Source organism: Cajanus cajan, chromosome 6 (genome assembly GCF_000230855.2).
Source record: "Cajanus cajan strain Asha chromosome 6, NIPB_CcT2T_4, whole genome shotgun sequence".
Lineage (NCBI taxonomy): Eukaryota > Viridiplantae > Streptophyta > Magnoliopsida > Fabales > Fabaceae > Cajanus > Cajanus cajan.
This window is the reverse complement of record NC_138522.1, coordinates 51,851,831-51,866,895: the sequence shown is the minus strand read 5'-3', so window position 1 is coordinate 51,866,895 and position 15,065 is coordinate 51,851,831. Positions and strand designations below refer to the sequence as shown.

At 31.8% G+C, this 15,065-nt stretch overlaps 1 protein-coding gene across 1 annotated transcript; it reads right to left on the bottom strand.

Annotated features, from left to right (window-relative positions):
• Positions 1 to 6,079: 6,079 nt before the first annotated feature.
• LOC109809605 (Enhancer of polycomb-like transcription factor protein) lies at positions 6,080 to 12,762 on the bottom strand. Its single transcript, XM_020372954.3, has 5 exons — positions 12,501 to 12,762; positions 9,899 to 12,349; positions 8,000 to 9,721; positions 7,192 to 7,447; positions 6,080 to 7,108 (listed from the first exon to the last, which is right to left on the bottom strand). Exons 2-5 carry the CDS (start codon positions 12,272 to 12,274, stop codon positions 6,540 to 6,542), a joined length of 4,923 nt encoding a protein of 1,640 aa, XP_020228543.1. The 5' UTR covers positions 12,275 to 12,349; positions 12,501 to 12,762; the 3' UTR covers positions 6,080 to 6,539.
• Positions 12,763 to 15,065: the final 2,303 nt, after the last annotated feature.

The window sequence follows — 15,065 nt, the reverse complement described above, 5'->3', positions numbered from 1 at the left end:
TGTTGTCAATTCTCTTCTGGGATTTGATTGTGAAATGGAGCTTCACCCTTGTCTTGTATTTCTAAAAGTTATGTAAGCATGTATATATGAATTTATATATATTTAGCATGAAATTCAATTTTTGCTGCCTGCTGCATATGGTAACGTGAAAGTATATACATCACTGTCAATTATTTTTCACATTTAGTTCTCTTTTGTCATGTTTACACTCACTTTTTATTTTTATTTGTCGATGTTCTCATCTTTTGTAAACTCGCTTATTTTGTTATATTCTCTTTCAGTCTTTTCTGTCCTTCTACCTGTATATCTCATTCTGCATGTCGGGAATGAGTTACACCATAAACTTTTTGTTACAGATCAATCCCTTTCTGTAATGCTTTTTGGCTGAGCATTTTTCGCCTGATGCAAATTGTTCTCTTTCTTTTTTAAAATCTTAGTAATTTTACAAAATAATAAATCATAAAAAAGTTGAGTTTTCTCCATGATTTCATATATAGCAGATTTTTCAAATATATTTTTGGTAAAATATTAGTAACCAAACACGACTTTAGAGTAAATCGTGACTTATATGGTCACTATTTCATTAGTCATGGCACATAATTATAATAATTTCAAGACAATTTGACTTTAAATATATAATAATATGAAAAAACATATAACACACGTATATATAAAGAGGTACTCGGGTGAGAATATTTTGACTGTATTGACTTAGTTGTCACATTTACAATGTCTATAAGTAAATTATTGTTTTAATGAAAGCAACTAACAACAAAATGATTATGGTTTGACAATCACTTGTCCACATTGCACTGGCTACAGAAATTTTTACTGAAGAAACAATTATATACAGGAAATTAATTAGCGCTTTCAATCGCCGCGGCTTGTGTTTATTTCTATATATGTAAATACTATTTATAATTATTTTATTTTTAATGATAAATCATTACAATAAATATTACATACTTAAATATTACGTATACAGTTATAAATTTATATATTTAACATATATATCTATATATAATTTTAATATTAATTTTAAATAAAATTCAATAATATATATTATGAGTTATTATAGTTTATACAACACCTTTTAATAATATATTAACATATATTATATTTATGATGTAAGTAAAAATAATTCTTAATGATAAATACTATATGTGTTATTATATGACAATTTTTTTTATTGAAAATTATTAATATTATTTTTATGCTTAGATTCTATATATTTAATACACACTTTATTTTTTATTCCATAGAATATTATTATTATTTTTTTGTCATTTTCTGTTCTATATAAAGTACCCGAGTGTTTATATGTCTTACAAGAATGGTTTCGCAATTTCTATAGAATATTATTTATTTTTAGATTTTTTTTCTTCATATTTTATTGTATATAAGTTTTTCATAGATCTAATTCAGTTGATTGAGTTAATTAAGATGTAAACGTTATCGTAAACCCATACTAGATTAATTCGATTCCGATAACATCATGTTTCATTTTTGTTGTTTATTTTTAACCCTGTTTGTAATTAAAATGGTACTACCAAAACTACCTTTTATCATTTCATTAGTAAAAACATTTGGAACCTGAGTCTTCAGTCTTGTTTGGTTTGCTCCCTTAAGTTAGTAACCGAATGAATAAATTTTTGAAGAAATATTCTTAAAAGATGATTATTCTTTAACATTAATCTCTTTTAAACATGCACTTAGTTGACACATACTAGATCTATTCGTTAGAAGGTTGGGGCAAGTTTTCTTCAATTTCTTTTCCTTTTTCTATTTGATACCACTAAATGAAGTTTTTTTGGGTTCTAGAGATTAGGGTAGAGTGAACCTCGTGTGTTGCTAGCTTCTATTCCTTACCTGTACATGAACCACATGATAACATGCATGTATTACGTAGTGCTAAAGTCTTTGTTCATATATACACAAATGATTGATGTCTCTGGAGAAATTAGTATACCTCAATGGCAGAAAACAAGGAAAAAAAAAACGCTTTCTATTTTGAGTTAATTAACGAGATCAGCTTTGGCATTAAGATATGAAGATTTGATGTTTGAATGATTGTGGTTTGACAAGTCTTATAATTAACTTGGCTACAGAAGTTTTTATCCAAGAAATGATGGCATGAAGCCATTTCCAACTTTAAAGATTCGATTCGTCCAACAAAAGAAACTTACCATTACTAACAGTGTTATATATTCCATTCTCTTTTCCTATAATAATTTGTATTATCTCTTAACCATATGTCAAAGATGATTAAACATCATTATTATAGTAAGAGGAGTTGCTATATAAATATAATAACTTTATAGTTTGTTACTTTTTTAGTCAATAATTAAATCATTTTTTTATCAGTAAATTTTTATCAGAAATTTTGAATTAAATGGGTTTAGACGGACGCCAACAGATAGAAAAGTAAAGAGAGAACTTTGTTAAGTGAAAAATCATTCAGAGTGCAAAAAAAATAGTAAAACAAATAAATTTCTATAAATACTGCAGGAGAAGAAGGGAGCGTTAGCACGAATTTATATTTGTTTATACCTGGTTTAAAATTTTAGTCAAGTCATTTATGTAAATTCTCATTCAATCAAACTTAAAATATATGAGATAAAACTAAATCAACTTGATGCTTAAAACATTATATTTAATTAAACTATAGAATAAAATAAATATAAAATATATTTTTAATATTTTAATTTTAAAAATAAATAATATCATTATAAATATTATAAATATAATATTTGTTATGCAAAATATTATTTATTAATCAGGAAAAATTTATTATTAATACATAATTGTTCAAAAGTATTAAGTGCTTTAAAAGATCGTAAAATATTTAATCAGATTAAGAATATTATATTCAGTATAACTCAAAATTTTAAAAATATATCAAATTTAATTTTAAAATTTTGAATATATCCAAATTAACCTTAGAGAGGTTTAGGGTTCAAACCATATTAAGATGATGGATTGTGTCTTACTTACCACCTATAAATAAATACCATCAAATTTTTCTTATGGTATTTTTAGGTGAGGGAATTTAAGAGAGTAATTGTTTTTTTTTTAGAAATTTCAAATCTTTTGGGATGAAATGTCTCCTTTGAAAAGAAAACTCTTGAAGAATTTTATTTAAGTATTTGAGAATTTTTTCAAAATAGTAGAATTTTAAACTTTCAAAAAAGTAAAAAAATTTATTTTTTTTCTTATCTCACTTGTATATATATTTTTCTCTTTATCCTTCCTCTCTCTTTCTCTCTCTCTCCCCCTCTCTCCCTCCCTCTCTCTCTCTCTCCTATTTCTATCTTTCCTTTTCGCCTCTCTCTCTTCATTTAATTATTTATCCCTTCACTCTCTTTCTTATAAAAAAAAATCAATAGTCTTTTATAATTATTGAGTATTTATTTTTTTAAAAAATTACTAAATATTATCTAATTTTTCAAAATATATATTAAATATTTAAAACTGAAAAACTTTTTATTTCACAAAAATATAATTTTAAAATTTGAATATATATATATATATATATACACATATATATATATGAGGGAGGTTATAATTACACCAATGTAACTTTTACTAAGTGTTATACCGCTTAATAACTTTATATTAAATGCGAATTTTGTAAATCCAACCGTTGGATTGAAACTTCATATCTCTTAGATCATATATACAGAATTTTATATTAACCAAAGATGATTTGATACTTCATTCTTATAAAACAAAATTGACATAATATATTTATTTCAAAATATACTAAAATATGAACACTTTGATTACCCTCAAGTTGTTGTTTGATTTTAACAAAATTTGATATACACATATAAAGTGATATGAACTTTCAATCTAACGGTTGGATTTACAAAATTCACATTTAATATATAAAGCTATTGAGAGGTGTTACACTTAATAAAAGTTACATCGATGTCGTTTGAACCCTCCATATATATATATATATATATATATATATATATATATATATATATATTTAAAATTAATTCTTTCAAGTGTGTAAATTAAATATCTTATCCAAACTAAAAATTTAAATTAATATATCTAAATAAAACATTTAATAAATAATAAAAATTAAAATTAAAATAATTTAAATCTTAAAATTTTTAAATTTTATGAATTTCAAGAATATCCATCCAAACACGACCATATATTAATTATTAGATTTCAATGGCCAATAATAGCCCATTTCACTTTTAACAAATCTCTCAATGTAATAATGCACTCTAGCAGGGTGAACTGGTGGAGTGAAGAATAAGAATAAAGATTATGACCTTATGATATGCTTTGAGAGATATGGTCAGAATGAAAGATTAACCACTTAACATGCCCATTTACTCGTTTTAAATAATTCGGATAGTTTATCTCCAACTCAGCTAGATTACCCTATAGACTTCTCTGTTCATCCACTTTTCGTAAAAGGTAGCAAAGATAAACATATTAACAGGAGAAAACACAACGTCTTAAAGGAAGAAGGGAAAACAAGAGTTAATGCACAATTGCACACACAAGTTACGCAATCGATGAGTAAAATGCAAAAGGAAAAGTTTTATGTAGAAAGACTCATAAATTTAATTGTCATTTTTAGTTGACATTTAATATTATACGCGTGATTGGGTTCTTCTTTGAACTCCTAAAGAAGAATGTTAGGAACAGTTAGTTTGGCACATTTTCGTTAATGTTTTTTTTTTATTGATTAAAAATTCAAAGATGACTCGTTAAATAAGAAATAAAAATACCTCTCTTAGCACATCATACATAAATTTCATTAAATATAAATAATAATAAGATAAAAAAAAACTGTATTAATGCCATTTCTTAAATATATATTTGCAACATTTGGGTCTTTCTTATTTCTAACACACGGCTCTTAATTAATCTGGATCAATATTCCGTGCCCGTTTGATGTCTGGCAAAAACGATCCATTGAATATTTCTAAATTCTAATAATTATATTTAGTTGGCGCCAGAAAAAAATATATTTACATGTAGTTATTTATTTTACTTTTTTTTTTAAAAAAAATTATCAATACGAATTGGAACACCACAATTATTAGATAAACTGTAACAATTTATTATGTTTACGATATTTCGTGCTTACGATGAATTCCTTATTGTGATATAAATTTATATTATATGTTAACTTTACATTAAATTTTATATATTGTATTGTAATCATGTCCAATAATTTTTAAAATGTCATATCTTTGTCCATACCGTATCTTATTTGTATCATATATTAAACCTGTACCCTTTAGAAGAAAGTTATTTATTTATTTATCCTTTCTTCATATAACTTTTGGATCTGCCTTTTTCTTGACCAAAGTTGGAACATAACTCATTGGTCGTTCGCTTCATTATATTATTTTTGAGGTCACAATGTAACGTTTCCATCATGGATGCAGCATCAAGAAAGTGACATGGAATAGTGCAGGTTAATGGTGTGTTTGTTTCTCTGTAGCCATGCCTTCAAACAGACAATTGTCTACAAGCAATGATTTCTTACTTCTCATTGCACCGACTTTTGAAGAAATATTTCTTTAATAGACAAACATGTATCTGGATCTAATGGTTACTTAACCCAAACCATGGTTACATCTCAAACGTAATTGTTACCTTATGCACAAACTGCTTAACATAGCAATAATTTAAATTATAAAATGTGTCCAAAAAGTGTCGCTTGCATTACTCTAACTCAACCATCATTACTATTCATCTCTCTAATCCCTTTCATTCATCAATTTCACTTGTGCATACTTCTTGAGTATCTGTACAACAGTTATCTGTCACCATTTCCCAAGGTGAGAGTTTAGGTTCAGAAAACCCATCAAGACCATATAAACTAGCCACATACAAGAAAGGTTGTAAATATACAGGACCCTACGGCTAATTCTAGAGGTTTTGGATTGAATATAAACCAGTAATCCTGCACAACAGTTTTCTTTTGCTGGTCCTCGTGGCGAGAGAAAAAGAGGAAATTGAGTTTCTATTTTCTAAAAACCAGTTATGCAGCAGCTATGTTGTGAATTATGTGCACATCTATGCATAAATAAGACTATAATTCCATTCAAGGTGGTGTTGTATTATTTCGCCGATTTCTATTTTCATATTTAACATTTGAAACTGGGGTCAAGGGGAAAAGAAGGGAGGAGGAAAAATTTCTGTACAAATATAGGCAGCCAAAATTCCATAGGATCCATACGACGCAGATCAGCGCGACAAAAAAACTGAACTAGGCAGATCTCAAGCTGAAGGAGGTGCTGGCAAACAATCAATGCATAAGAGTTGCACTTTGAAGCAACAAAATCTACTACGTCCTACCGACTTCAGCTCTCATGACTTATAAGTTCAGTATGGAAAATCTGGATAACGACAATAGGCCACAACCCTTGACAAAGCCAAACCAAATGCTTTGTGTAGCAAACTCACTCCTGAGCCCGTTTGCTTGCCCCTATGCAGCTCAGTTGCACAATGGAAGGATCCATGAAGTTATCAGAGTCAGATAGATATTCATGTCTTATCTACCCATCACCATTTGAATCCTCAGAAGCTTTCATTGCTTCAGCAGTCATAAGAGCAACCACGGCCTTGTGAATTGCAAGATCTGCTCTATAAAGCAATCTCTGAGCTCTCTCTCTCTTCAATTTGGCCATGTTAGCTGCATGCTGAGCAGCTCCCGAGGCATCACGTTTTCTTAACTCATCAAGGTCTGGATGATCTATTTGTTCAATTCCATGTCTTGTAGAGCCATCCAACAGGTACTGCCTGTGACCTGCCATGTCATAATAGCCCACATTCCACCTACTATCCCCATTTCTCTTACCTGAGCATGAAACTCTCTGACTATAAGAAGACATCTGTGAATCATTATGAAACCCAAATGAGCCAATTTTCCTTGACTTGTGTCTGTTATATTTGGGGATATGATTTCTATCATAGCTATTGTTAATAGAATAATAACCCATGCTGCAAGCATCCCTTGGTGAGAATATCGGGGAGGTCTGAGGCAATGGGGAATCATCCACATAATCATAATTATGCCCCGAGTATGCAAACTTTTCATCACCATATGCTAATCCATATCTTCTACCTGAGTACACAACAATCAGATGTAAGGAGGAGGACATAAGTTGTTCAAAATGTCATAAATCAGCTCATAAATCAAATACTCACCATAAGGGTGGAATCCATCCTGTTCATACAGAATACTGTTTGAATGCCCTGAGACTGAAATTTTCTTCTGTGATCGATGTTTTGATCCTTTGTTCAGTACTTCCAAACCCCTTGGTTTCAAACAGAAAGCAAACATAGCCGGCTTCTCCAAAGTCAACACCTTGTCCAGGCACCCATTAGAAATGGGAATATTATTCTTGGTCATGGCTACTTCCCACTCTCTCAATTCATGTTGATATCTTTCCCATAGAGGTGGCTGAGCAGCAGAGTGTAAAAGGTTATCGGTAAATTTTCGACCATAATAAGTAAGGCTAAATATAAGGTGCCTAAAAGAAAACAGACAATCTTGAAAAAAGAAAAAGAAGGCAAATTACACAACAACATATTTTAAACCAATCAATTGCAAAATCACAATGTTGAATAAATCTCAATCAGTAGGCAGAAAAACAGATAATAAGCATGTAAGGTTTACACTGAAGATATTCAAACAATAAAACCATTCAGATCAACCATCATCTTAAGTAGACCAACAAATGACATGTGACTTAGCAATGGCTCAAAACACTTGGCATTATATTTGGCAGGCCTCCAAGGCTTGTCAATTGTGGATGTAAGCAAGGTAAATAAGTAAATATTAACCACTTGCACAATATTATTATCTCTACCCCCTAGCTTCTCTATCCCCTTCCCAATCATGTGTAAAGCTAGCATATCATTTTATAATGTCATTAAACAATACCGGAATGAGTGACATATTCCTAAAATTGAGTGATAATATCATGAATTAAACAGGTTGTTTAGACAATACCTGAAAATGCCGTATTAAAGGCATTCCCTTCTTCTGCCTTTTCTGCAGCCAATATTCATAAATGATTTTAGTTACACAGAAGGGACCGACATCAACTGTTAGTTCCTCTATTTCAGTAGGTGTAAACTGATCACACTGCTGAGCATATGCAGCCTTCTCAAACATGTCAATTGTTTTCTCAAACATCTCATCAGAGATCCTGTCCAAGAAATCATTGTCTTTTTCAGAATTTTGAATAGTCAAAATCCACTGCTCATCCTCGCTATCCATATCATACAAGACATGCAATGGATTCAGAGCCATCTCTACATCTGTTTCAACTTGTCGGAAATATTTAGAGCTCCGAATAAAAGTAGTTTCAGATTCATTATCATAACTTTCTTCAATCAAGACCACACCAGGAATAGGTATATTTTTAACTGAAGCAGCGCGGATGTTCTGGTTGTAGCATTCCTCATGCATCTCCTTGAAAACAGCCCACTGACTCCGATCAGGAAATTCTAAGATCCAATCCTTCCCTCCTTTCCACATCATAGCATGAGTGTAACGATTTGTTGATCCAGTCTGTAGAAACTGATGTGCTTTGTATGAATACCTTGTAATACCTGCAAGTTTTACAGAAAGTTTCCACTCATTATGGTCAAACAATTCTAATACAACTCGGGCACCAGATTCTCTCCACCCCTTATCACCAAGGGTAATCAACACATTTGCATCGCAAGATAAGGACTCCAAATTCTTTTCAGGACTCCTAGCAACATCCAATGACTTCTTCTCATTAGCCTTTCTAATGCGCTTGTGAGGCAACCCTCTTTGTTTCTGATAATGGCTTCTGTGTCTTGAATTATACTCATACCCAGAAAGAGGCACTGAATAAGATACTTGAGTTCGTGGTTTCTTAGGTCCACTGCTAAAACCATTGTGAAGAGAATCACCCTTGGCAACAGACCACCCATGTGATTGGAGACCAAATGATGAGGAATTATTTCTGTTCCGATGCCAAGAACTTCTGGGAGCAGTTGGATTGGGGCTGCGAATGACACCTCCATTTATATTCCAAGAAAGATCAGAAGAGTGTTGAGCATCACCCAAATCACCATCACAAGGTTTCTCAAATTGATCAGCAGAAGGAATTCGAACACTCAGATCACACAGAAAAGAACGGGAACCATCATCAGCTTTAATCTTGTCAGTTAAAGAATTTGAAGGAAAAGAGTGATCAGAATGACGTGATTGCCACTCAGGTAACTGAACAGTAGGAGGCCTCTCAGAACCATCCAATCCAGAAGTTCTATCAGCAGTAAGATCAATATTCTGGTAAGAGAGAATTCGATCACTGCAATTAGAAGGACTAATTAACAAATCTGACTCGGCACAAGCCAATCCATCATGAACAGCATCCTTTGACAAAGTCATCATATTTTTCTTCACATTAAACTCTGAATTCCGGTTAGAGCAATCATCCATGCTAGAGCAGTCATCTGTCATCAGACCAGAGTCTTCCTGATCTTCTACCTCACAAAAGCTTAAATGAGCTACTGATTTTTCCATCAGCAACTTCAGATGCAAACTAAGAAAAAATGTAGGTGCAGCAGCAAAAGAAAGTGAAAATGGAGGAATCTTCCTCTTGCCACCATCAGAAGACTGACTGGTATCAGCCTGAGACAACTCTCTGGAAACTCCCATAATATTAATACCAGGCCTAGTCCTCTTCTGCATGACCTGTTCATGCAAAGTCACAAAATTTAACACGAGAAAAAAAAAATCAACACAAAACAACTTGCAGTAACCGGAAGATTTGATGTGGTACAATATTTATAAATAGCAAACAGATTCTTCAAATGAGATTAAAGATATGGAGTTACTAATCAGAAAGCATAGCAAAATTGGAGAAAGTACCTTGACTAAGGGGCTGGCTCTGATGGAAGTAATTGGATACTCACTTGATTGATTTTGAAGTGCCTGGATGTTATCATACGTGCATTCAGAGAGATGAAGCTGCTTACTGAGTAAGCAATGGCTTTTAAGTTTTGAATCCAAATACATCCATTTTGAATTCTTCACTCTAGAGAAGTTGTAAAATGCAAACACAAGAGGGTTCTTAATGCCATAAACACTTGAAAACCTGAATCTGATAGATGTAACAGGCAACTGCAAGTCAATATACATCTCTTGGTCAACAGGTTGATGAAATAGCCTAAGGACACAAAAGACAAAGGCTGCAGCCATCATCAGGCAGCCTTCAAATAATAAGAACCTCAGCCCAACCACATTGTCAACAAAAAGCATCTCCAGGTGAACTCTTGGCCACAAGGTCATTACTGTACCATAATGAAGTAGCAGAATAGCACGGAACAACCACAAATTCTCCGAGTTAAACGAGTCATTCAGCACCAATTTTATTGGATATTTTAAGTCAAACTTGAATGCTGCTGAACCTGTGTCCAAAAAAAATTTGGATACACCAGCATTATGTGTGAACCGCAAAGGCCCCTCTGTCTCAAACCACCCATCATTTGGTTCTCTTGCATCCATAAGCCCACCAACCACAGGATCAATGGATGTGGAACAAGATGCAGTTGTGTTATCATGTTTATCTTCAGAAATATGTGGTAATATTGGAGTTGGCTTGCGAAACCGCCTTCTAAAATAGACAATAGGCTGCTTGACATCTTTAGGGCAACTGAAGCTTTGCAATGGAGACTTTTTCCAAGATTTGTCACCTAGATTATCTTCAGATACAGAATCTCTGGAAAGGTTGCTTTTACCTTCCCTTGGGGAACTCTCAGCTAAGCACCTCTGTACTTTTACAGGTACATCACATAACAATGATGAGGATGTACTTGGAAGAGTAACTGAAGTTTTCTTTTTCTTAGTGCCATGAAAAGCAGAAGATTTAAACCGAAGAGAAGATCGAGACAACCAAGATATTATAGGCTCTGTGTCCATACAGCTTTCACCACAGCTATCTTCCTCAGTAATTGCATCTCTTACTTGCCTGTCTTTGCTGGATAAGCTCTCTTTTTGCTGAACCAAGCTTCTATTTTTCCTTGCTGCTCTTTTTTTTCCTGCTTTTCCAGGAACTTCACTTGGAAGTAACAGAAGTTTGAACCTCTCAGATTGGAGATTAATCCATTCTTCTTCTCGATCATCATATTTGATATGATGACACCTTGTTTCATTGTTATAGCCATCAACAAGGCCATGATACCAAATTTGGTCCAAAGGCCAAAAAACCTTGATTCTCTGGTTCAGTATCCAATGTTCATCTAAATCACCTAATGAAATTTCATAAAAATGTCGCCTCTTCCGGGAACTTCCTTTTTCTTTGTATTGTTTCCTTGGCCTCAAGACTCTGCCAGCAGTATCAACTGATGCTGATTCTGAACCTGACTGTGACTTTGATCCACAACTATCAATATTTCGACTAGAAGAGAGCAAAAAGGACAAACCATTTGATGATGGCAATGTAGAAGGCTTACTGCTTGAACAAAACCCAGCATAATTTGGATCAAACCGTGATGACAGCATCCTTGCTGCATTCTCTTCAAGATTCTCCTCCTCGTCTTCCCGCAAATAATCAGATATTTTACTGCCATCAATCAGAGGCTTATCCTCCTTGGCAACAATATTTCTATATGGAGCCAAAGCCTTTTGCTTTCTATCCTTCTTCCGTGACTTCTTTAAAGAGGAATCACCACTATTTACAGCAGAATTACTCCTGCTTTCCTTAAACTGATCAAAATCTCTTTTCAGTTTAATCTTTGAAGAGTCGATCTTCTTGTCCAAATCATCACTAGTTAACTTAGGCATTTGATCACCATGGCTACTTGTACTACTAGGCTGCCCAGCCAGTTTTTGTGCTGGACCAACTTCAAATTTATTTCGCCCCACAAAATCCCTTCTTCGCTTTGGAATGTGAACGTTGCCATCAAAACTTAGTGAACCTCTATTAAGCCCAGTACTGCCACTCAATCCCTGCTTTTGTTCACACAAATCCTGTCTACCAGAACCAAGCCCTTTTTGATATTCTTCATCGGCAACCTTCTTGATGCTAACATCAGCATTCTCTAAGCTACTCAGAGATACTTCCTTTCTAGTCTTCTTTTTCTTAATCCTATCCTCGTCAACACCCCTAGGATGACTCCCTTTCCTCTTTAAGCCCTTATTTGGAGTCTCTTTTGTCACTTTTGATTTATATAAACTCTTCAGATCCAAAGATCTCGATTTTTTGGGAATTTCAGTTCCATGGGAGTTCTCTTCTCTATCTTCCATGTACAATAAACAGAACAGACCGAAATTCTACAATGTTCACATTCCATCATACATGACTGGGTGCTTTTTTCAGATCTGTAACAACAACCAGATGAAAAATCACAAATAATCCCTCAACCAACCCAAAAACTAAGATCATAACCATTTCCCCATGCACTGGTCTAATTGCATTATAAACGACACCATGCATATCAGCTACAAATTCATAACAAAATCACACACATACCTCAACCAACACACGACGAAACAGTCGAATCCTCCCCAAAACACGGCGATCACGATCACGATCACGAATCATGAATTAGGGCTTGAATCACTCCTGGGTGATTTAAAACCTCGATGGAATCCCCCAAATTTGAAATTAAATTCACCGACAATTTCGATTTCTATGTATTTATATTTTGTTTCAAAACCCGCGAGAGACGCACGAGAAGTAGGGTTTCTTTTGGTTCGCGGAGTAAGGGTTTTTAGATTGAAAAAAATACTGAAAATAGTTATTCGAAAGGGTAAATAGCTCGAAAACACTGAGTCACTGATTTGTTTGGACACGTGGCGAATTATGGTCCGCTTGATTGGAAATCTTTTGCGCAGGTTATGATCGCCTACTCCGCGTCCACAGTTAGCAAGTGCGAATGAACTTTTATGAACGAGTGATGCGTGATACGAACGGCTAGGATTGAACATGTTCACGCGACGGGCACGAAGATTCCGTAACGTTCTAGAGGTTGCACGAGGCTTGGGCGATAAGATTTATGCACACCGCCTATTCACGAGAAAATAGAAAGTTAGTAAAAATTATTTTTCATTGTATTAATTGGTGTTTACCCTTCATTTTGGCTGAAATATCGGAAATGCCATCTAGGTTTTTCCTGATACTCGTTAACAGTTGAAAAATATGCTTTTGAAAAATGTTATTTGTGTAATAATTTATTTATATAATAAATACTAGTAGTGGAAAGAGTTAAAGATAATTACACATTTTTATTTCCTTTTTATCTGTAAAAATGTATAGATTATGTTTAATAGAGAAAAAGTTAGAAATAAATATAGAATATAAACGAAGAGAGCAAGACACTAAAAGTATTATTGTATAAAATGCTATACAAATTATTATATAAATAATATAACTCATATATTTTTAGTCTTTATAAAATTATAAGAAAATTATTTTAATTTTTATATAGTTTGTATTCACTTTAGTTTTATTTATTTTTCATTGTGAAAATTAGTCATTAGATGCTAACATTTTTTGTCTTTTTTTATTTTGCTTATTTTTTTTAGTCTATTTCAACGTTGACAAAAAAAACTAAAAAGACATGAAATAGTTTATAATTAAAAGTCTAAAACTTTATAAGTGCATAAAACACATTTAACCTAAAAAAATAACTAGTTTATGCCCATTCGGAGTGGTTGTAAATTTACATTTTTTAAGTTTTCAAACTTCAATTTAAAAATAACTGGTTTGGATTAAAATGGTTTTAAAACGAATTATAAAACTATCTACACTCACTTTTGGATTAAAAAAAATATTTTATATAGTTTTGCATTTAAGTTTTATAAGTTGTTTTGTCACATTCAATACTTTCTTTCACTCTTTTTTTTTTTCCACCTCTTGATCATTGTTCATTAAAAATGACAAAATCATTAGTTGATCAAAATAAAATATGGGAGTGGGCTTTAAATATGTCCAAAGAAATGTAAGGTTTAGATTTTTTATTTTGAACTTTATTTAAAATTGGATATTTTAGCTTAATTCTATGATGACTTTGTATGGTTTAGCATGAAAAAAATATATGTGTATATTAAGTTTGAATTTTATTTTAAAAGCAATACATATATATATATATGAGAAGGGTTCAAACGATACTGGTATAATTCTAACTAAGTGTTACACTGCTCAATAATTTTATATTAATTGTGAATTTTGTAAATTCAACCGTTAGATTGAAAACTCTTTACTCTTAGATCATATATACAAATTTTTATATTAATTCAAGATGATTTGATACTTCATTTTTATAAAAAAAAAAAATTGACGTAATATATTCATTTCAAAATACACTAAAATATGAACATTTTGATTACCTTCAAGTTGTTGTTCAATTTTAACAAAATTTAACATATATGATCTAAGAGATATAAACTTTCAATCTAACGGTTGAATTTTTAAAATTCACATTTAATATAAAATTATTGAGCAATGTAACACTTAGTAAAAGTTACACCGGTATCGTTTGAACCCTCCTATATATATATATATATATTTATTTATTTATTATTCTTTAATCCTAATTCACTATTGTCCACTATTAGGGTAACATTTGAAAAAATTTTGAATTGGTTACATGTCCTAAAAATCAATATGACTTTTTTCATTATGCTTTATGTCCATTCACATGATTTATATAAAATATAACTTTTAGAAGTTACATATCTCAAGTGTTTCAAATCAAACATGTTTAATTATGAAGTTCTTAATTGAAGGAACAAAAAAGTAAATATATATTGATGATATGTGTAGTAATTGTTTATACTTTAAATTTTTAACATGAATTAAATCAATACATATTTCACTTATGTAGTCATAACCTAAACTAAGCCAATATGTAACAACTCATAACAATTGAACCTCCACATACTTGAGGTTCATTTTGAACCTTTATGTTTAATTTATGATTTTTGGCTTGACATGTTATACCTTATGTGACTCGTACCAAATTTGTGTATAGCCTATCCTAAATCTACTCGTAAAATGTAGGGTTAAGGCTTTAAACTTCAAACATAAGTTGAA